At 41.7% G+C, this 23,882-nt stretch overlaps 1 protein-coding gene across 2 annotated transcripts; it reads left to right on the forward strand.

Annotated features, from left to right (window-relative positions):
• The first annotated feature begins 1,450 nt into the window (after positions 1 to 1,450).
• Positions 1,451 to 20,249, forward strand: FKBP9 (FKBP prolyl isomerase 9). Of its 2 annotated transcripts, XM_027729091.2 has the most exons (10): positions 1,514 to 1,904; positions 5,686 to 5,831; positions 6,441 to 6,630; positions 7,300 to 7,445; positions 9,585 to 9,774; positions 11,864 to 12,009; positions 13,254 to 13,440; positions 15,301 to 15,446; positions 16,935 to 17,098; positions 18,629 to 20,249. In XM_027729091.2, the coding sequence occupies exons 1-10, from the start codon at positions 1,651 to 1,653 to the stop codon at positions 18,809 to 18,811; spliced, it is 1,752 nt and encodes a 583-aa protein (XP_027584892.1). In that variant the 5' UTR covers positions 1,514 to 1,650; the 3' UTR covers positions 18,812 to 20,249. The 2 variants fall into 2 exon arrangements, with proteins under 2 accessions (XP_039244235.1, XP_027584892.1); XM_039388301.1 differs by lacking the exon at positions 16,935 to 17,098 and having other exon boundaries at positions 1,451 to 1,904; positions 18,629 to 18,755.
• The last annotated feature ends 3,633 nt before the right edge of the window (positions 20,250 to 23,882 follow it).

A 23,882-nucleotide genomic window follows, 5' to 3' on the forward strand; every position in this document is an offset into this window, starting at 1 on the left:
TAATAACTTCATTAGTGACATAGATGAATGGATCGAGTGCACTCTCAGCAAATTTGCAGATGACACCAAGCTGAGTGGTGCTGTTGACACATCTGAAGGATGGGATGCCATCCAGAGAGACCTGGACAAGCTTGAGAAGTGGGCCCATGGGAACCTCAAAAGGTTCATAGCAAGACCAAGTGCAAAGTCCTCCATCTGGCTTGGGACAAACCTCGGTATCAATACAGGCTGGAGGATGAACAGATCAAGAACAGCCCTGCCAAGAAGGACTTGGTGATGCTGGTGGATGAGAGGCTGGACATGAGCCAGAAATGTGTGCTCACAGCCAGAAAGCCACGTGTGTCCTAGGCTGCATCAAAAGCAGCGTGGCCAGCAGGTCAAGGGAGGGGATTCTGCCCCTTTGCTCTGGTGAGACCCCACCTGGAGTGCTGCGTTTAGCTCTGGGGTCACCAGGACAGGAAAGACACAGACCTGTTGGAGTGAGTCAAGATGACTAGAGAGATGGAGCACCTCTCCTGTTATGAAGGGCTAAGAGAATTGGACTTGTTCAGTCTGGAGAAGAGAAGGCTTCAGGGTGACCTAATTGTGGCCTTCTACTACCTGAAAGGAGCCTACAAGAAGTATTGAGAGAGACTTTTTACAAGAGTGTGTAGTGACAGGACAAAGAGGAATGGTTTCAAACCGAAAGAGAGCAGGTTTAGATTAGATATTAGGAAGACATTCTTTGCTGTGAGGGTGATGAGACACTGGCACAGGTTGCTGAGAGTTGTGGATGCCCTATCCCTGGGAGTGCTCAAGGCCGGGTTGGATGGGGCTCTGAGCAACCTGGTCTAGTGGAAAGTGTCCCTGCCCTTGGCAGGGAGGTTGGAACTAGATGATCTCTTCCAATTCAAACAATTCTGTGATTCTATGATTTGTCTCTATGTCATTTGCAAAGTTTCCCTGACAGGGAGCTGCAAATCCCTGTGACAGCACTGGTGTATGTCAAGCATAATTAGCCAACACAACCTCGTATTTTTGAGGTTTTTGGTCTACAATGGAACATTTACGCTGGGACTTAAAACCTGCAAATACTCGAAGTCGTGCACGGACTACGTGTGCAAGCAGAGTGACAAAAAGCCGTGATGCGGGGTGGGGTCAATCGCCGTGCCTTCAGTCCCTCCCAGGGCGTCCAGCACCGCTCCCACGAGCTGCGGGGAATCCGCGGGAAATGGCGGGGGCGGGGGAGTGTTTAGGGCTTTCGGGGTCCGCCCGTGTCCCGTGCCACACCCGGGAGCGAAGGAGCGCCGGGGGGGCGGTCGGGGGCAGCGCCACGTCGCACCGCCGGCCCCGGGAGGGGAGGGGAGCGGGGCGGCCGCGGGGGCGGCGGTGCGGGCGCTGCTCTGCTGCGCTCCGAACTGCGCAGCCCCGCGCCGGGCGGGGGGAGTCGGCGCCCAGGCTGCTCCTCCCCCGTCCCGGTGGGAGCGCTTCATCCACGTTTGCAAGTTTGCAGCGGCGGGAGGAGGAGCGGGCGGGCCGGGGCGGGCGGTTTCCCTTCCTTCCCTCCCTGCCCGTTTTCCCTCTCTTCCCTGTTTCCCCCCCTTCCCTCCATCCTCTCTCCCTCCCCTCGCCGCCTGGTGCGCCCCGCGGCTGCCCCGCTCACTGCTCTCCATGGCGGGGCCGGCGGCCCGGCGGCGGGGCCCCGGCTGCGGGTCGCTGCTGCTGCTGCTGCCGGCGCTGCTGGAGAGCTGGGCGGCGTGCCAGGCGCCGCCGGTGCCCGCCGCCGAAAGCCCTCCGGACGGCACCGAGCTCGGCGTCGAGCGGCGCTTCGTGCCCGAGAGCTGCCCGCGGGCCGTGCGCCCCGGCGACTTCGTGCGCTACCACTACCTCGGCGCCTTCCCCGACGGCACCCGCTTCGACTCCAGGTCTGGCATGAGCCCGCCGCGGGGGACGGCCCCCTCGGGGTTTGGTTGGTGTGAGGGTGCGCTTCGCGGGGAGAGGGAGGTCCTGGTCCCACGAGAGTGTTTCTTGCGGATGTGCAGAGGTTGTGGCGCTGGGCGGAGGCTGCGGTTGAGGTTCCGTTCAGGTCCCGCTGCTTTTTCCCAGCTGTGCCCCGTGGGTCCTTTTGGTGTGACCATTCTGTCAGCGGCAGGATGGGCAGTGTTGTACAGCGGGAACGCGGGACATACAGACCACCATGGGAAGATGTCTTTGAAACCTGAAAGGGCAGAGGGCTGGGTCCAGTTCGCTGTAGTTTGCCCTTATGGATCCCCACGACGTTCTTCCAGCTGCTTCTCCAAGGCATTGAGTGGGAGCTTTGTGCTCCACGAGAGAAGACTATAAGGTTATTCTGTTAGCCTTAGCCTGGTAAACAGGAGCGTATGTGGTATTGCAGTCTCTCACAGTATTTAGTGATTTCCTGCCCATTTCTTTCTGTACATTTCCTATGTCTTCTCCAGGCTCAAACCTACTCGAACTCAAGCGTTTCTGAATCATTACCCTTGCCAGAAATGTAAGAATTAACAGGCTGTACTTACATAGAATTTTTTGGATGAGTTTCCCTTAAGTAAATGTGACCTATGTACAGTAAAGTGCCTGGCCGCTTTCCTGCTGTTATTTTAGCATCAAGAAGCCTAAATAGTGGGATCAGGAGATTGTGAAGGATGTTGATGCTGCTGACAGCTTATTTGTTTTTTCTTGCTTCATTCATTGCCACTGACCAAAGTATTACTCAGAAAGATAAAGCAAAATGTATTTTCAGTAATCCTGGTAATCTACCTTGTGCTTCAAGGAAAATCTACAGCCTTAGGGAAATAACTATCCTTCAAAGTAAGCTCAGCCCTTCCTCTGAAGCTGACTTTATGTAGTATGCCAGTAGTGCCGTTTCACCAGCACTTCTCTGGATAAAATGTGGGATGTGGTAGCTGGTGGTTCAGCTGGTGTTGGTGCAGTCGCAGTGAAAAGGCACAGCAAGGACAGTGAATTCATTGGCAACTGACAGGCTTGGAAAATAAGTCTTAGCTGCAGATGTGAGGACACAGAAAGGCAGCATCCTTGTGGCTCATTTTACAAATATGTGACAATTGGAAAACCGGCCACGTGTTCAGAAGTGTGTTTCTGATTGCTGCAGATACATACTGAGGCTTACTTACACCCTGAGTTGTACCAGCAAACTTGTGCATTGAGGCAGAGCACCTGGAGGGGCTACCCAGCTGCTGGCTCTCCTTTTAGCTCCAAATTCCTTGTCATTTGGTTCTGAATTATTTGGGGCAGTTCTGTGCAGAACTGTACAATAATTGTCTCTTTGGGTCCTCTAAATATCAGTAAATAAGCAGTAATGATGATGGTCTAGTCTAACTTGAATATTTTTATGTCCATCTTAATTTCAAAAGGGTGCAAAACATCAGGTTTGTTCAGCACAGGATTTTTTTCTGGATGACAGCTTATGCTGATGTACACTTTCATTATTCACTAACTGCGGTCTTTTTTAAGAGTAATGACAGTGGTTTATCATGTTAAGACAATGGAAAAGTAGGAGGATTTTATGTCCTGTTGGTTAATGGAAGACATATTTTGGAGTGTTTGTTGTAAAATCTTTACTGTTCCCTGCATGCAAGTTAAGGAGATTCAGTCAATTTATACAAAAGTTAGCCCATTAGAAAGCCCATTTTCCTATCTTATTTCTGTTCATTTGTTTGCTTTTTTTTTTAAATTTATGAACGTGCTTACCAGCATTAATTCAATCAAACACTACTATACAGTCTGGAAAATACTCTAGATGTCGAACTAAGGGCAGTTTTACTTTGTTCTTCAGCTGTTGTAAATGTTCTTGAGTTTTAAAATTAGTTTTCTGTATTTCCAAACAGAAGGTAATAATACTGCTCTTTGTGTTAAAAGGCTGTTGATAAAGTTGTACTAATCACGACTGTGTCACATAAATGAACTAATATGCCTGTTCATTATTTTTCTTTTGCATCAGCATTTGCATTTTGATTTCCATGGCCATAAAATAATTTGCACTTTAAAGTCTGAATTGAATTGCCTAGTCATCTGCTATTAATTTGGTAAATTCCACTAATGGAAATGAATTTTGCTTAGTTTTAAGGAATCTGCAAAGTCAGTCCTCCAAAGCTGTATGGTCTGATCACTTCTTTGTTCAGTTCTCTGCTTAACATCAATGTTTTCTTAGTTGTGCATTTATTTTTATTAAAGAAGCTCTCCTATTCTAAGTTCATCCCGGATACATTGCCAGACTTTGTTAATTGCTACAAAATACCGTTTTTGGGGGTTTCTTGTAACTTGTTATGTAACTAATCTTAACATCTTAATTATGGTTTTGTGTGTGTAATAGAATATGTCAGGAGCTAATTTAAATATTTCCCGTCCTTTCCTGGGAGTGGGAATATTTGTGGAACCGAAAGTGAATGCTCAGTAGGGAGGGTTGTCTATTTTAGGGGAAATGTTTGCCAGAACAAAAAAAAAAAAAAAAGGTGGAGCATACAGAGAGATTGCTTAGTAATATATTTGAGAGATTCGAGGGTCTGGGACTGTTAGGAGGCTCAGTGTGTTGTGGAAGTGATGTGTACAGTCTTGGAAGGAAAGTTTGACATCATTTCCCTAGCAATATCTAGCTACTGGCTGCTTTCCAAAATATTTTAGCAGGCAAAGAGGCACAAGCCTTTTTTTTTTTTTTTTTTTTTTCCAACTTCCCCCCCCCCCGGTCTGATTTTTATCTAAAAAAGAAAAAAAAAAAGAAATCCTTGAAATTATAAAAGGAATTCAAGCAAATGGAAGCAGTAAAATCTTAAAAACAGACATGAAGCCTTTGAAATGCTTTCTGTTGTATGTTTATACATCACTTCAAAAAACTAAATAACAGCAGTAATTCAGGCATAGCAAAGTGAGGTCCTTGTGCAGATTTAAGGTGGTCAAACTAACCACTTAAGCTGATGTTAGTGTTCTTCTGTGGTAACGCTTCTGTTCTCCATCCCCTTTGGAAAACTGTAAATAATTTAAGTATCATTTCTTTTACCTTTAGAATTTTTATGTATTATCACAGAGGAGAATCATTTAGCTAGCTCTCTTGTTTCTGGATCTGGTAAATGTGCAGTTTAAAACATGTCTCTATACTTTAATGAGAGCTGTGAATGTGGAGGAGAAAATAAATAAATAACCAATTGGCAAAGCTCACAGCTATTACTCAAAAAGGCATATTTTCACTTTCTCCTACAGAGATTCCCCAACTGTGATGTCTCACATCGTAAAGCTTATCAGTCTTGTGCAATATTTTTGTGATGTTACTCACCAAAATCAATATGCTGAGATTATACTGTGGGAGCAGTCATCCTTTTGTATCTCATAATAGTGTTTGATTTTTCCTTTTCTTCCTCAATTTTCCAGTACTGCTTATAATATTAGTGTGTAAATTAGCTGTTAGTAGTTATGGGCTTTGGGTGCCTGCAGTACACATTGCACACTGCTAGAATGTGTTTCAGATAGACAATGAGCAGTGAACAGAAGTAGAACTGGGTTGAAGTCTCGGAAACACTTGGATTTACCTCTTTTCTTAGCAGCTGCCTTGCGATGAAATTCTGCTAACAGGGCAAGAGGGAGACCAAGGTAGAATTAAACTCTCTCCCTCAAGGAAAAAAAAAAATGTCGAATGGGGGGTAAATGAACTCTTTTTGCCTGCTTTTCCCCCTTCAGCTATGACAGGGGATCCACATTCAACGTGTTTGTGGGCAAAGGTCAGCTTATTGCTGGGATGGACAAAGCTCTGGTTGGCATGTGCGTGAATGAGCGGCGGTTTGTGAAAATCCCCCCTAAGCTTGCCTACGGAAGTGAAGGCGTCCGTAAGTACAGCCCCGAGCCAGTGAATGAATAGCTGGTTGTGTAAGTGATCCAGCAGAAGAGATAGAAAATGGAATCGCAGAAGAGAAGGGTAGAAATTGCAGGTACTGAATTTTGGACAGGTTCTCCCTTGTCCTTCAGGGGTGTTTGTTAAGCCTATAGCCTAGCTAATTTATCCAGACACCCTCTGCATGCTGAAGGGAGAGCTATTTGTTGACTGTAGAGGACCTTCAGCAAATAAACCTTGCTACTAAAGTTCACTATTTATTTATATCTACCTCACTGTTAAATACTTATTGTGGTTTGGCATTGCAGAGCTGCACAAGTTTTTATCAGTGCCAAAAGCAGCTTTGTTCTACAGCCTCAGAGAGGCAACAAATGCTAACTCAAGATGAGTTTGCTTGATAGATAGCTTTGATAACAGTTCACCTTGCCAGATTTCCCCCCTTAAATATCTGCAACAGTGGCAACAGCCCAGAGAGTCATAAGCATAACAAGGAATAAGGTGTGCATTAATCATTCCTTTTTGGGTATGCGTGGTTTGGTTCCTTTTCACTGATGCCCTGTATAAAAAGGGAAACAAAACTGGATGTGTTGTTTTGCTTTTGCAGCTGGTGTGATACCCCCCAATGCTGTGCTCCATTTCGATGTGCTCCTGATAGATCTTTGGAACTCAGAGGACGAAGTGCAGGTTCAGACTTATTTCAAACCTGAGAAGTGTCCTCGGACAGTCCAGGTGTCTGACTTTGTACGGTACCATTACAACGGAACATTCTTAGATGGAACCCTATTTGATTCAAGGTATGCAGCTGTGTTGTGTGTGTGTATCTTAATAGGTATCTCACAATCATTTGCTCCCCTTTCACCAGTGTAACAATTAATGCCCATTGCCCAGAAACACAGGAAATGAAAGCTAGCATCATATGTCTGTTAGTAATTTATTCAGGGATTATAGGATAGCAGTACTGACTAAACCCAATAAAACTGTACATTATTTCTGAATGGGCATTACCAACACAGATGCTTTTTTTTTTATTTTAAAGTCTGTATTTATATTACTGTTTATTGCAGTCAGTTAAAAGTCTCTATAACCACTGCAGCATAGATACAGGTTAGATACAAGTTTTATAAGCTAAGCAGAGTTTGTAATGAAATCAAGCTACCAACACTTTCCTACTGAGATTTTAAGTGTACAGTGTGTGTATTTCATCAGAGCTCAGGGGAAAATGGTGCTTTAATAACAGCTACCATTGTATTTGTGAGTGACTTTTCAAAGCCCCTGTTAGGTTCCTGACATAGCTAAGCTCTCTGGGAAACTCTACCCACCCAGCCCTTGGTAAAGGAAGGACCAATACTTTTGGAGTAGCTAGTTGTGAGTTACATTGTGGATTTAAAGATTGATTTTGTCCTTTCCTGTGGCTGTCTGACATTTGGTTGTGGGGCTTTTTTTTTTTTCTCCCTCATTTTTAGCCATAATCGGATGCGAACTTATGATACCTATGTGGGAATTGGATGGCTGATTCCTGGCATGGACCAGGGTCTCTTGGGAATGTGCGTAGGAGAAAAGCGCATTATCACAATACCACCTTTCCTTGCATATGGAGAAGAAGGAGATGGTAAAAGTTATTCCTTTAGTTATTCCTTTTTTTTTCTCAATCCAAGCGAACCGTATTTTAAAACAAACTCAACCTTCTATGTTTTAAATTTACGGGCAGCATTATTACCCAGTTCAGACAGACAGAACAAAGTGGTGGAAAGAGAGGTTCAAAATGTGTTATGTACAGGATTGGATTGGTTAGAAAGTACAAGATTTTTAAAAAAATGAAACAGTAAATTGCTTTACAGACATATTGTTGATATAATTGTAGTATTTATATGCTGAAATTGTATTTCAATTGGGGAATATAATCTGTGATTAATATCTAGTGGAGCCAAAAACTTGGAGACAGGTGACTGCATAGTTCTTTCAATGACCACCACAGGAAGCATAAAACTTTTTGGGAAAAAAAAAGGTATTTTTAATTCCAGTTTTGGGTTTTTTTTTGCAACCAATGCCTTAGCAATAACTACAAGATGAATTAATTGTTTTGTGAGACTAAGCAGCCTGCAGATCATACACAGAGCTCCCCATTTTAAATGAGGGGGCAGTTAAGGATAGTTTGTGACTCTTCCTTGTATTTTTACTCTGCTCTGATGTTTATGGATGTGTCTGTGGTGTACAAGGTTTCATACGCCTTCCATGGTTTCTTTGCCATTAACTGTGATAGCCATCTCCATAGATAACAAGACTTTGTGAAGCTGTGTTTCAAAATTTTGCTGAGGTCTTTAACTCAGTGGTTCCTGGTCAAAGCAACCCACACTGTAATTTGTACATTGATGGGAAAGTAGTTTTTCACTGAGATACTCAATTTGTCCTTCTTCAACTTCCACCATGGGGTCTGTTTTGATATTAACAGGATGGGAGGAGCGGATGTACCAGATTTGTATTCTAATGGTTATTTTGTGCACTTCCACGAAGTGTGTTGGGAATACTGGTAGACTAAACCATGCAGCTCAGATGGAACTGGTGTGTATTGACTAAGATGGGTGTTGCTGAAGAGACAGCTGTTTTCAGTGAGGCAGTGCCATCACAGTACGAGCAGTATAAAATTTTTGATTTGGAGAATTGAGTGAAAAACCCACCGAAACAAAAAATGACTGACTGGAAGCAAATTTGCAGAGAGATCTAGACAAATTAGAGGGCTGGGCAATCACCAACTGTATGAAGTTAAACTGGATTCTGCACCTGGGATGGGGCAGCCCTGGATGTACAGACAGACTGGTGAACAAGACGCTGGAGAGCAGAAAGGGACCTGGGGTCCCGGCTGATGGCAAATGGAATATGAACAAATATGAGCAAATTGAATAATGTGCCCTGGCAGCTGGGAGGGTCAACTGTGTCCTGGGGGCTGTCAGGCAAAGCATCGCCAGCCGGTCAAGTGAGGGGATTGTCCCGCTCTGCTCTGCACTGGTGCAACCTCATCTTGAATATTGGGTGCAGTTTTGGGGCACCACAATATATGAGATACATTAAGCTCTTAGAGAGCATCCAAAGGAGGGCAACAAAGATGGTGAAGGGCTTTGAGGGGAAGCTGTATGAGGAGTGGCTGGAGGCATTTGGTCTGTTCAGCCTGGAGAAGAGGAGAACTCAGAGGACGAAACTCAGGTTCAGACTTATTTCAAACCTGAGAAGTGTCCTTGGACAGTCCAGGTGTCTGACTTCATATGGTACCATTGAGGGGAGACCTCATCGCAGCCTACAACTTCCTCGTGAGGGGAAGAGGAGGGGCAGACACTGATCTCTTCTCTCTGGTGACCAGTGACAGGACCTGAGGGAATGGCCTGAAGCTGTGTCAGAGGAGGTCTAGGTTGGATATTAGGAAGAGGTTCCTCACCCAGAGGGTGGTTGGGCACTGGAACAGGCTGTCCAGGGCAGTAGTCACAGCACCAAGCCTGACAGAGTTCAAGAAGCATTTGGACAATACTCTCAGCCACATGGTGTGATTCTTGGGGTGTTCTGTGCTGGGCCAGGAGTTGGACTTCGATGGTCCTAGTGGGTCTGTTCCAACTCAGGATACTCTATGATTCTAATTTATTTTGGAAGGGGATGTGCTTGATATTTGGCAGTAGGTTACTTTTCTTCAACAAACATGTTTAAGCTTCTACTAGAACACCTGCTGTTTCTTACTGATTTTTCTGCTCTAACACTCTTGTAGGTAAGGAGATTCCTGGCCAAGCTTCCCTCGTCTTTGATGTGGTTTTGCTAGATCTCCATAACCCCAAGGATGGTATCGTTATTGAGAACCAGGTTGTGCCTGAATCTTGTGAGCGGAGAAGCCAGACAGGAGACTTTCTCCGATACCATTACAATGGCACACTTTTGGATGGCACATTATTTGATTCCAGGTAACCAAACCATTCAGCTCTACAGATTGCATTTCCAGTTTGGACTCCTCTGTCTTGTCCATAATATACCCAAATACTATTCTTTGCTTTTCCTTCCTTTTTGAAAATTTTGAGTGGACTTGGAGTCTTCTTAAAAAACTCACAGAAAACTTTTCCCTATGAGAGGAAAAAGAACTAGTTTGTACTATGACAGTGTCACAGGCGCCATCTAGGGGCGGTAACCCCCCGGTGAAGCCATGAGTGCTTTGGGCATGAGAGCCCGAAGACTCTTTGCTCTTCAGAGTTTATCTGCCAAATAGGTAATACCACTGAAGAGAGAGAAAATATATGTGATATCCATTTTATGTGCTGAAAATTGTGAATCAGTGTGCTAGTGGCTAGTTTGAGGTTAGTTGTATTTGTACTTGAAAACTGTTTGCATTTTGAAGGCTGCTGTCTTTCGAGACTGAATTATAGAACCACAGAATTCAGCAAGAGGGTTTCTGTGATAAAGGAATAGGGATTACTTTCACAATAAATTCAAAGCTCTCTGGGCACATGAGCCTTGTGTACAGAATCATATGATGAATAATACCGTTGTAGCTTTCTGTCACTTTTGTTACTCTTAATTGAGCAGTGCTTTACTATCCCACTCCAGCTTTCAGAACAGCTGGCAGAAGTAGCTAAAAGGAGATGAAAATGAGCCAATGTAAATGTTTTATGAAATAAACTCATGGAAAAATGTTTAGTACTACAACAGCAGCCATCGCTGTAGACCTTGATTTGCAGCTTATGAAAGCTTGTAAGTTAAGAGCCTAAATCTTGTCCACAATGCACCTACCCAGAATCTTTCTTTTTTGAGATGTAAATGAATATTGTCTATAGTAATTAAACAAATTTTGAAAATAGCTGTATTACTTATATTAGGGTTGTTGTCAATAAACAGTAATAAGTGCTTTGTAGACAGCAGCCTCTACATCATTCTGGATTGCTGACAGTTGTTAGAGGGCACATTCATTAGAGCATCGTATCCTGACCTTCTGCAGAATTCAAAGATGAAGAAATAGAGCAGCTAACAATAGTTACTGGAAACCCTGGAGTTAGTTATCCAGGAGAAAATTTGTTACTAGTACGGGGAATATGCCAAAAGCACTGTGAATGGCTGGTTTTCAGAGCTCTAATAATATTTTCCTTTGCTTTTTTGCTCCGAAATATTCAGCTGCAGAACTGCCCCTGGGTAGCTCAGCCAAGGCTGTCTTCTGGACTTAGAGCAGTTGAATAAACCTCTGAATTATATCAGAGTCTGGTCTTGTACTGGTCTTGTTCTTTCTCAGAGCTACCTTGTAAAGATTAATTGAAACCTTTCTGCCTTTTCTTCGTTGGGCTGTGCCTTTATGTAACATGCCTTGAAAGGCAGAAGACAGTCATGTCCTTGTAATAAGCATCAATTGCCGTTGTAGCCTTGTTTTATTCTATCATTAGGTGTTGTAGCAGGTCCTTCAACCTACATATAAGTGGTTGACATGGTTTGGGAAGGAGGGATAATGTTGATAATGCTTTGTTGTAGTGACTCATTTTAATGTTGTGCATCCCAGAAGAATTTATTTGTCCCGCCTGCTCCTTGTAGTAGTTGAACTACATAGCTGTGGTTGTGAAATGAGGTAGTTTGAAGGATGTCTCATGAGGATGAACGTCAGCCATATCTAGTTGATAAGTGCTTATTAAAGTAGTGTTAGGGCAGAGGAAATTTTAAAGAAGAAAACTAATTTTTTTTTAGTTACTTGTCAAAACTTGTTTTGTGCTTAGTCTAAAATACATAAATAAGTGTGGTTTTTCTTTCAATATATAGTAGAGATGAATTTGCAAATTTGCTAGCTGTTCTCTAGCTAGGGTCCCACTACTGGGTAATAAGTGACACGTGTCACTGGCTGATGAAACCTGGTGGCCTGGATTCGTGGAACACGGTGATTGCTTTGTTCTTCTCTGGTGCTGGTTAATGACCGTGTGTTTTGACCTTAACTGGTTTAAGAACTGTGTTGCAGAGCTATTGCAAGATTCCATGTTTTCTGGAGTACCCCTGACAGTGCTAAAATGCAAATATTTTCCATAGTTATTCACGAAACCATACGTATGACACCTATGTCGGGAAAGGTTATGTCATTGCTGGAATGGATGAAGGTTTGCTAGGTGTGTGCACTGGTGAAAAAAGAAGAATAATAATCCCCCCTCATCTTGGATATGGAGAAGAAGGAAGAGGTGAGCTTGAATTTGCTTTCAAGTCTTCCATAGTTAATGAGGTTTTCTTTATTGTTTAGTCCATCTGTATCTGTTTTCATTTTTCCGGCATTTTAAAAGTTTATGAGCTAGTTCGTTATTTTGTGGACATAAAACTGACAAGACTACACCCAGAATGTGCAGAATTATTTTAATTAGCTCAATAGGTAGGACAATAAGAATACAGAACAATCTCACATGTAATTGGTAGCCTGAGCTCATTTGAATAATTGGTGTTTCAGACAGACTGGTACTTGCTGACCGGAATTTGTTTGGATAATTATTGTCTCAGGCAGACTGGTACTTGGGTGCCAGGAGCTCTGCACTGTGAGATCTTCCGACCTGTGTGTCTTAAGCTCTGTATTCTGAAGGAGTTCATCCTGTTTTCTTCCCCATTCCTTCCACAGCCACAGGTTTTGTGGAACTTCTAAGCCGCCTCTCTAAATAGTGGATACATGTAACAACGAAGTATCTGTGTATGTATAACATACAATTAACATTCTTTTGGGAAAACTCATTAGTACCTAAAAGGATTGCTGTGAGAGGTTGAATATGATAACCCTTCTAGCCAACACGGTGTTATGGCTGGTGTTTCAAAAGGTGGCTTCTGGGATGTTATTTGGATAAGTGCCTTGAAAGAAAAGCCTGTTTTCTGGGACTGCAAAGTCTGTGCTGTTGATTTGAGAATTAGACTCCTTTACCAACAAACCCCATTCCTGGGTCTGGATGTGTCTGTCAGTTTTGGTAGTGCAATTACACATAATCCTGGGGAGGCAGGGAATAAGTTGCCTCTTATCAGGACATTTTAAGGAAATGTAACTTTTCAGATATAATGGCATTCTTTGAAGCATGAGAACTCCTATGAGAATTTTGATGATCAATACTGAATTAGTACGTCCAAGATAGATGAGTTATTTAGGATGGTCACAGGAAATATGTGATTATTGCTTCATTTCTGCATAATTTTCGATTTCAGAATAATGAAAATTTTTTCCTTCACTGTTGAACTTTGGAGTGCATGTTTAGTGCTTTCCCACTGGTTCTCTTTCCTACACAGGATGCAGCTTGCATTCTGTTGCATCTTTTAATTCTGAGTGAGAAGAGCAGAATGACTCAGTAACAGATGCAGCAGGAATACGTATTCTTACAGGGTGCAGTACCTGGTCATCATAAGCCTGTTTGGGTACGGTTTCTTTCTCTATTTACCTAAGTTGTTTCCTATTTAGGAAAGATTCCAGGATCTGCAGTGCTGGTCTTTGACATCCACGTGGTTGACTTCCACAACCCTTCAGATTCTGTCGGCATTACTGTTAACTACAGACCTTCCAACTGCACCGTACTAAGTAAGAAGGGAGATTACTTGAAATATCACTACAATGCTTCGCTCCTGGATGGTACTTTGCTAGACTCGACGTAAGTATTTGAATGATCTGGTAAGGAAAATATTCCCAGCAGCTGTAAAAGCAGAATGAATTGCCTGCAAAGCAAGCTGTCAGGGAGTAAAGACTTTTTAAGAAAAAAAGTAAGTATTTGTGTAGAATGTATTTTTCTTTTTATGTCTGCCTGCCTAGGATGTATAGGAGGAGGAAAAGAAAAAGGCAATCTGTCATAGCATAATAAGAGAACTGGGAACAAAAAGGACGTGGGAGTGTGTTGGAGAAGAACATAAACAGTATGTGTGGAGTGATGAAACAGTTTGTCTGCATAGCATTCTGTTTAAATGGGCTAATTCAGGTGTCTGGACTGGTAATGCCAGGACAACACAGGGCTTGTTATGGATGAGCTGTCCTGGTTTATTCAGTTTTTTGGTAGGATTTTCACTCTGTGCTGATTCAGTGCTTCTGAGAGAGGTCTGGTCGGGCCGCTTGGTGTGGTCTTATTAAAGATATCTTGTGTGTGGTTTATAGTAGATAGTCACCTGTCATGTCTGTACCGCACGTGGGTGCTGATTCTCCTGTGCTGCGGTGCTGTGTTGTCAGCATGGAGAAACTGTCAGAGGGCTTGCTCATGATGGTGATGATAATGTTCCTCTTCCTCCTGCCTGTTGACAGTGGGTTTATGATGGAAGCAAGAGATTGCTCCAGTCTGTCTCCTGTAGAACTAAAGTGAGCCTGTGACAGTGTTTGCTGCAGCTGCAAGAATACTTCTGCTAGCTTTTTTTTCCCCCTTCGTCTTTTGGATAGCTCAAGTCATCCGAATAACATTTTATTTTTTGGAAGGGAAGTTGGGAAAAACTATTTTTGACTAGGTTATAATTAACACAGGAATCAGCTCATAGGTTTCACAGGATACACAATAGTTTGCAGAGCTGAAAAGCTGCCTTAGATTGGTGCACATGATGCAGTGCTGTAGGCAAGTATGTACACAAGTAATGTGTTTGGATTCAAAACACCTTTTATATGACAGGAAGGCTGAATTCCCATTTTGTAGCAGGAACCAAGCGACACTGAGACTTATTCAAAGCAGTTTATAGAGTATCAAAGATCATGAGTCATGTGCTCCTAATTTTAAGGCTGACCTCGTAGCCACTGAATTGTTTTCTTTCCAAATGATACTCTGTTATACAAGCATGTCCTGCAGAGGCACAGCCAAGACAAATAACCAAAGAAAGGAGACCAACAGAATAAAGTCTTAACGCTGCACACTTTGCTTTTAGAATCACAATACATGTTTAACTTCTGGGCTTTTAACTTGTGATAATTTCTGGTTTTAGAAATGAGCCACGCTCAGCAGGGTATAATTCAAAATTTAATATGAGTAAATAGCAGCAGTAGTAGTATTCTTCCAGGCTGTTTTGGTTAAGTAAAAATGTTACAGTGACTGATTTCATTTAAAGGGATAGCTGATCTATGGGAATGCACCCAGATCCCCATATAGGAGTGATGGATATGGGTCAAATGTACATCTGGAATTTTTACATCTGCCAAAAAGTCCAACTGCAGTAGTTAAAAACATGTGAAAGGCAAAAGCCCTATCTTCAAGATAAAATGCCTTGGGGTGTAATTGGCATGATTAATGATTCTAATTGGATTTCATTAAAGAAGCCTATAATTTTGGTGCCAGAGGACATGTCAGCAGCAGGGACATGTCTGTTTGGTGCTGGCTGTAACTTGAGAACAACTTCAGGTAACTTTTTGGTAGAACAGAGCATTTACCATGAAGTTAATTTTTGGCAGTGACAGGACACTAATTAGAAGTTTTTGTGGTAATTTTGAACAACAGAAATTCTGCGTGTTGAGGGTGTTTTTTAATTCTTCTTTCCTTCCTCTCTAGACACAGCCTTGGCAAGACTTACAACATAGTTCTTGGATCTGGACAGGTAGTAGTGGGGATGGACATGGGCCTTCAAGACATGTGTGTCGGGGAACGACGAACAGTTGTTATTCCACCTCATCTTGGTTATGGAGAAGATGGAGTTGGTAAGTGCACATCCACTTAGCATCCCTTGGGTAAATGAAACATGAGTATGCATGTTTTGTTACTTCATATGTACTAGGTCCTAAGGTGAGTGTGTCTTAGCTGCTTGAATGGGATTTTTTTAGAGATTTTTCATTTCATTATTTTAGACACTCCCCCCCATCCCATTCCCCAATGGAATGAACACACTGTCTGTTTTTGAAGTCATGCTGTTGCTGTGGCCAACAGAAAGACCATCATAGTACAAAAGGGAACACATGCCCCCAGTAATGGTGCTTTGTCAGAACAGAAAGCTCCAGGCAGTCTGGTGTTGCAGAGGGATGTAAACGCTGTTCTCCATGATAGGGAGCAGGGTGCTCGCATTTGGACATGCGACATGTTATTCAGGAACAAAACTGAAGGGGGCTGGTCAGCACTAATATGTTGGGAAATTCAAAGAAAACTCAAAATTTGGAAACTACATGAACTGAATGTAGGACGTGAAACAGTGTATTGGTGCTGTTGAAACCCCAACACCAATACATCTTAAGGAAACTTTAGAGCATTGAGGCTTGTCAATTTTTAATGACAGGGACAGCAGTAATAAAAAGAACAATGCAGAAGTGACAAGAACTTTCATGTCCCAGTGTGTGTTGTTGTTACTCATCTTCCAAGTTAAAAGACTTGAGGGAAAGGACTCTAAGAGGAGGTCATCAAGATCAACAAATTCTGATGTATATGGAAACATTAAGTTGTTCTGGTCTTTGAATAGCTCCAGAACAGTTTGTAGTTTATAAAGACTGTAGGGCATCATGTACCACACTGAAAGGAGAATTAATTTGTGTTAAGAGATAAGAATTTCCACTAAGTGCATTTCCATTAAAAATTAAAAGTATTATATATACAACATTTTGTACATAATTTTATCTATTACAGAAAAGTGCATAGTTATATATAATAAATTGGAAATTTCCTCATAACATAAAAAGTCTACTGTGTTTAATACCTGTCATAGGTATCTACCGTTGTTCAAGTTACATTTGATAGGCACGGTCTGAAACATTGCATGAGTGCTTTGGTATATACCTGGCTCTCTGAGAGATTGCTTGTTTGCAGTCTCTTGCAAATAGAAGATTAGAGGTGACCTTGACTTTTCTTTTTCAAGGATAAATTAAACTCCTTCTGTGGTTTCTTTGAGGTAACATCCCAAGCTGTTGCAACTCTGTTGAATCTCACAGGAGTACACCGTGTATCTGCTAGATAAAGGAAAATTGATTTATTCCCAGAGTATTAGTTTTATAAGTAAAGAAATTGATGCAGTTTTATTATGAAAGCTTTCTTTATTTTTTGATCACCTCCCTGAAGTGAACAGGAAGATTTGATGGGCTCGGGATCACAGTAGAGAAGTGCCTGTTGGAGCGGGAAGATAAATTTAATTATAGATTAAAAGGAAATATACCCTTTAATGTAAGTGAGGACAAATATCCATCTTTGATGTTTTTTTGTGACAGAAGGAGAAGTGCCTGGTAGTGCTGTATTAGTTTTCGACATTGAACTGCTGGAACTGGTGTCTGGCTTGCCTGAAGGGTACATGTTTGTATGGAATGGGGAAGTCTCTCCCAATCTTTTTGAAGAAATAGACCAGAATCATGATGGAGAGGTTCTTTTGGAGGAGGTAAGCCGAAACAATGAAAACACCTGCAGTGGTTTTCTCCTACCACTATCATCAAGATGTTTTCTCTTACCATCATCAATGCAGATGTTGAAGAAGGGGGTCTCTCCTCTTCTCTTCTTCTGACATGGTGTTGCCAAAAGGGAGGCAGCATGTCAGTTATAGCATGGTTATTTTGCTTTAGAAATAGAACCAGAAAGAAAAAAAAAAAGAATGGCCATACTTGTGGTTAACAATAGATCCTTAGGACACAAGTGTAAGAGGCGGAGTCGGTATCCAACAATCCTTCACTGTATCAGCCTTCTCAGTGTCCATTAATTGGCAGTTTGAGATGAATTCCTGAGCCAAATCTGAGCCTGCAGCAGTGTATCCAGGAACTGTCTAATCACTTCTGGAGCCTGACAATGCCTGCAGTTGCTCCTTCCGTGGGTGAACTGTATGCTTGTCAGTGGGTGCCCTACTTGAGGGCTCTTTGCCTTTGCCACACCATCTCTGATAATATAAACCTCTGTGAGGTTTTCCTCTGCATTTTAACTCAGGAGTTCTGTTTTTTTCATTCTCTTCTTATGTCTTCTTTGTCACCTTTCTCTGTCATTCTGTTTTGTGTCTTTCCTCTCTGGAGTAGAGCTGCCTGCGGCGCTCAGGGGGCAGGTTGTGGCCCTGTGGAACAGCATGAGATGCCTTTGACGATTTTAACAAGCTAATGGGGTAAAATCAAAATCTTGTTTTCCCTTTTTCTGGCACTGTCTTTCACCTCTTTGTTTTACTTCCATCTCCACTTCTGTTCTTGCAGAGAACAGAAGAGCTTTTACTGGTTTAGAGAATGAGGTAGTATGTGGCTTTTACTATCAACATCTTTCTGGTCACCTAGTAGGGAGGAGAAGGAGAAGCCAAGGAGATACGAGAGGATGCTTGGCTTAAAAGGTGTAAATGAATGTCAGCAATAGCTCTCATTGCTGAAGCTCATTTAACAAGTAGCACCGGAGATAACAATAATTGGGAAAGTTGTGTTTGTCTTTCTGGTTTTGGCAAGCCAGCAGTACGACTTCAGTCAGATGTTGTATCACCTTTAATATCACCTTTAATAGCTTCATCATACATATTGGGAGAAAGGTCTTTAGGGAAAACTGACCTTACAACCTTCCCCACAGAGGAGTCAAGTGAAAGACATAATGCCTGAAGCTATTTTAACAAATCTCATGGTATCCTGATATTTAAAGTCTCATTTCTGTGTTTCATTCTTTTTCTCTTGTGTGTTGCTTCTTGTAAAATGCGGGCTTATGTCTGTAAGCTTCATGTATTGGCATGCAAAACTACCCTCTCTGGAGTGACTAAACCTCCTGTGTCTGTCCTAATTAGTCCAGTTTAGGTGGCAAAATTTATAGGGTAGTAAGAGTGTACTTCTATGTACATCTAATAAAATTGTAAAATGCTGGATAGTCGATGACAAGTAAATGCTACTTTTGACATACTCTTCAGTTTTAAATGTCCATTTAATTGTGAGCTGTTTTCTTCTCCTTTCCCTCTGCTTAGTTTTCAGAGTACATCCAAGCTCAAGTTGATTCTGGCAAAGGAAAACTAGCTCCTGGTTTTGATTTTGAGAAGATTGTTAAAAATATGTTCACCAATCAAGACCGGGATGGAAATGGTAAAGTTACTGCTGAAGAATTCAAGTTGAAAGATCAGGAGGCCAAAGAGGAACACGATGAACTGTAAAGATAAGAAAAAAAGAAGAGTCCTGAGCTGACCTACTGTTTGAACATGTGTACTGGAAGGGGTTTTGGCAAGCATGGTTCTGGAAGGATAGCCTGGGTCTGCCTGTGCTGAGGTGTGGGTAGGCTCTTAAAATAGGAAGAGATTTTCAGTTGGAACTGTTAGGTATATCTGAAGAAAGTGTTAAGTGCCTCAAGGTAGGATGTATAAACAGGTAGAGTGTACTGCCATATGTGGTGTCATGATCCATGTGATCTGTTTTTATGCTAAAGATCAGAAGTTCTCATTGAACAATACACGGTCACTTGGATGGATGGTAGAGAGAAAACTTACCAAGGGCTTTTAAAAGAGTTTTTAAAAACCTGCTGTATCAGAAATACTTGTGCAGGAGAATGAACCAAAATATTCCCCATGAAAATAACCTGTAAAAGTTGTTAGTTGTTGATCCCAGTTCCTTTCAGAAGGCTTGAGCACTCTTTCCAGTAACTGAACAAACTCACATGGATATTTGCCAGCAGAAAATCTGATTTGCAAATTGCAGAACGTGCAAGCGATGGCTGTGCCATTGCAAAATTTCCATAAGCTGTGAATTAAATTAAACAGGCCTAGAATCAATACTGTGTATGTGTTGGGTTTTTACCTCACGGAATAAAAATTTTCTTCCATCTGTATTGTATTGAATTAGTAACCTTGTCTCTTGCTGGCCAGGGTTCCCATCAGTGATTCCAAAACCTTTCCAGTTGCAATCCTATTTATAGTTTTGTTAGACATTAAATATTAGTATTACAAGTCCAAGTGCTGTCATAAATACTGGATACAGTTGATTTTGGGGGGGGCTTCTGTCTCCTGTTTTGGGAATTGCTAGACTAAGGAGTAAGTGCTTAGAGCTTAAGCAGCAGAGCAGTCTGCAGTGGCAAACAAAGAGACAGACAGTGATAAAATCAAGAAATAGGCCCATCTGTTTGTGTGTGCAAACATTCTGGCCTATCCCTCAACACAGAGTCAGCCCTGAGAGTGCTGTTTAGATTATGTGAGCTCTTGAGACAGTCACCCGTTAGCTCGATAAATGGAGCAAAGCTGCTTAGCACTAAATACCCATAACACACATTTTTTGAAAGGCTGTGTGATTCCCCTCAGTACACTACATGTAAAGTGCACAAATACGTATAGCGAGACACTGTCAAAGAGGAGTAGGAAGGGAGTTGTGTTTCCATTATATGCTTTGTGTCTAGTTTCTTGCTTTCCTTGGTCTGTACATGTGGGATGTAAGCTTCCTGAGATGCTCTTTCTAAAAGCTGATATTTCAGTTGGATGAAAACATTTTGTATTGGTTTTTAATGCAGTTCTTACAGAAAGTGCAGTGAAATATTTTTTTGAGTTTGATACCATTAAATGTTGGATAACTGATCTTTTTGTTAAATAAAATTTCTATCAACTGCTACATTTTCCTTTCTGGCATTTTGGTTGGTTGGGATCTTGAGTTGAAGCAAATACCCTTCCTGCAGCTCTTTTCTCTTGCATGCAGCAGGCTTATCCTAAATATGTTCAAATTTGCTATTCATCTTCAGGAAAAATATTTTAAACTAAGATTATGGGTTCTATATTTGATTCAAAATTATAAAAAATAATAGACCACTATTAAAGACTTTTTTTTCATACCTCACGCAGGTGAAATGAAATAATTCTTTGGCTTTAGGAGGCATTTGCTAAATTCCCCATCCCATATTGCCATTGGCTGTGACAGCTGGGAGGGTGATGGGGACTCCAAGTCTTTCACTGAATGCAATTGTCTTACGTAGAAAACAGCATTTCATTCCCCAGTCTAGCAAAAGCAAACTCACTGAACTGTGTATGTGAGGTTTGATGTTTTCACTGTAGCTCAAAACCCACATGTATTGTGTGTAAAATGCTGGAAGTCTGGCCTGATTTGGGCTTGATGTAAATACAGGCTCTTTATAGCAGATGTAAAAATGGTGGATATCGGTGATTGGTACTTGGAATCAAAAGGTTTATGTCCTGAATGACTCTTCAGAAGCTTCACTGTCTTGTGAAAGCAGCTTCCTCAGAAGACTGTTGCACACATTTTTCCCTTTTGTTTTATTGGGAAGCAAGTTGCTCACTTTTTGCTGTGATTCAGGTGCATTGCTTCTCCATCCTGACAGAGCTGAGAGGAGTGGGAAGCAAGTTGTGATTTGAGTGCTGCCAGAAGCAGTTCCCAGTGTGGAAACAGCTCCTTATCCTTACTCTGTTCTCATACATACCCCCAAAAAACCAAGTCTGTCTTCTGGGTATCTCCCCTCCTTTTGGGAGTTTGGAACTTCTTGATCTTTACGGTTCCGTCCAACCCAGACCATTCTGATTCTATGATATACTGAATTGTTTTGTCTGAAAAAATCTTAGCGAATGGACCCAATCTTTCTACACAGAGGAACATTCCAGGTGGTGGGCTGAAGAGTTCCCAGTAAGCCAAGGATAACAGAGTTGTCCTCCAGGGCAGATGCAAGGCAAAGAGCAGCACCAAAGTGCAGGCAGTTGGTAATCCCAAAGATTGCTGTGCTGGATTTATTTGGAAGTGATGGGATAGCAGGGATGACTTTACCAGTGCCTTCAGCTAGGGTAAGTACATCTGAAATTCTCATTCCATTGCTTCTTAGGCCTTAGCAAACATGGCTTGTGATCCATCTAAAGACGTTTTTCTGTCTAGAGGAAGTATTTGTTGCCCACTCACCTCCTCCCCTCCAAGTCTGGAGGTTGCCATTTTGGAAATAAGAATGCAGCTTTGGGGAAAATCGGAGAATATAAGGAAAAAATTGCTGCAAAATAATTGTATTTATACTGGGCATTGCCCAGACAAAGGCAACAGAAACCAGGTCTGTCTGGCTGCATTAGGCTAAACTGCATAAAATCCAGAATTTCTGACTACTAACATAGACCCAATCTTTTCCTTTCTGTTGGTAGCTATTTGCTTCTCCTTCTAGGGAAAGCTCAGGGCCGCCTTCCTGAGAAAAGGTTTGCACTTGTGTTGAATCTTCTACCCATTGCTTCTCAGGGTGTGTGGCAGCCCCCTCAAAGTGAGGGCAGTCTGCCTGCCCGTTCACCAAACCAGAGCCTGGAGGCAAGGGAAGCTGGCTGGGAAGTGAAATTGTGCTGGTGTGGACTGGGAGAGCTCAGCACAGCCCTTGCATGTGCAGCTCCAGGAACAGATAAATCCCTCTGAGTCACCAACCTGTTAGAGAGGGTGGCCTGTGAGGAATATGGATATATGGTAAATATTTTCTACCTCAAAATGTAACATATTTTTTTTCAGGTGAAAGTAGCAATTTATAATTTATCTATTTATATCTATCTATCTATTTAGAATTTATCTGTTTGTTTAGAATTTATCTACTTATGTAGCATTTAGAATTTATTTAATAGTTAGAATTTATGTATTAGTATCTATTATCTACTAGTATTTAGAACTTATCTATTTAGAACTTATCTATGGAATGTATCTTTTTAGAATTTATTTATTTAATTAGTATCTAGATACTTTTTCACATACTTAACTAACTTTAGAAAAATAGATCATACCTCTTAAGCGTCATTAATAGCCAGATGTAACTAGCTGGTTAAGCTAATGAGGGGCTCTCTCGAACTCAGAACGCTGCTACTCCTCTAAAGAAACAGGCAGGTGCTAATCTCAGAGCTGGGCAGCTGACTGCTGTTAGAAAAGGAAGTTGCTGGCAGCCAGGGTTGGCAATTGCCAACTGAATTGTCTGAGGCTCAGTGCAAAAGAAAAGGAACCTGTGTGTGTACCGTGAAAAATCCAGGTATTTATAATTATTTTTTTTTCTGTCCTAATTTGATAACAATATTTTCTACTCTAAAATCCCACCTATTCCAAGTATATGAGAAATTTTGCTTAAATCAGAGTTTGCAGTTGTTGAACTTGAATGTTATTTTTTTCTGTGTGAAAAATATTCAGATTTTCCTTTAAGCTTAAAGGTATATTTAGCTAGTACTGAGTGCAAGTTTTTGCCTCAGTTCAGGACTATTAGTGTGTGTTTGACAGTAAGAGGACATTTGAGCTGGCTGCAACACCCACTCAAGAGGAGGAATCATTTTCAGCTAAATAAAGGTCCCAAATACTTGACCTTGGACATGTGCTACAGACAGAACAGATATTGTGAGTAGGGGAAGAAAGAAAAGTAACAAATTCACTTAACTTTGCTTATTCCTTGCTTTAAACTTATGATATACTCTTTTGGCTGTGGGAAAATGGTCTGGGAAATGTATGATACCTTTCTTTCCAAACTAAATCATAAATGAAATACACTTTAGGGGGGCAAAATGTTTCTGGTTAGAAATTTGATTTAGAAAGACATACTGTGAATAGTATCTCTTTCCTAATACTGAATGGAGAAATCTCAATAGTACTTACAAGAATTAGACTAGCTGGAGTAGGACGGTTTAACCTGTAGCTGTAGAGTTAATTTTGCTTGCAGTTAATTTTGTTCATGGCTTTGGAGAGGTGACTGATAACATTGATTCTTCTATTAGCCAGTAGTCCAGTGACAAAAAGGTGGGATTTTGATAAAGTGAGGATATCTAAAAATGCATCTTGTGTTTTCCCTTAACTACCACATAAGCATGAGTTGTGGCTGGCAATGAGATGTGAGGATACTGATAATCTGTACAGCACCATGCAGGTTTTTAAAATCTGACCTCCTGTTTCAGCTTGTGTAAGTAACTGTTTCTTCTAGAAAGCTGTATTATGGAATTTCAAAAAGTAAATTATTTGGCATGGAAATACCCTTTGTACAGCAAATGGGTTCTGTGGGGTAACTGCAACATGGCTTAGTTGCTCTTATGTCCTAGCAAAGGTTTACTGCTCCGGTAGTTACTTAACATAGGAACTGAGACTGACAGGACTTACTGATAGAAGGAGAAAAGCATGCTGGAGATCTTAACTTACCTGCCTCCTCTTGTAAGGACAAGAATCCTTTTCTTTAAGTGGTTGTCATTGTGGACTGAACATTTGGTGACTGACTATTCATTGTCCACCTGCTTGGAGGTGAGACTGGAAAATCTT

Source organism: Pipra filicauda, unplaced genomic scaffold (genome assembly GCF_003945595.2).
Source record: "Pipra filicauda isolate LSUMZ 115617 unplaced genomic scaffold, ASM394559v2 scaffold62_size3274119_pilon, whole genome shotgun sequence".
Classification (NCBI taxonomy): Eukaryota; Metazoa; Chordata; class Aves; order Passeriformes; family Pipridae; genus Pipra; species Pipra filicauda.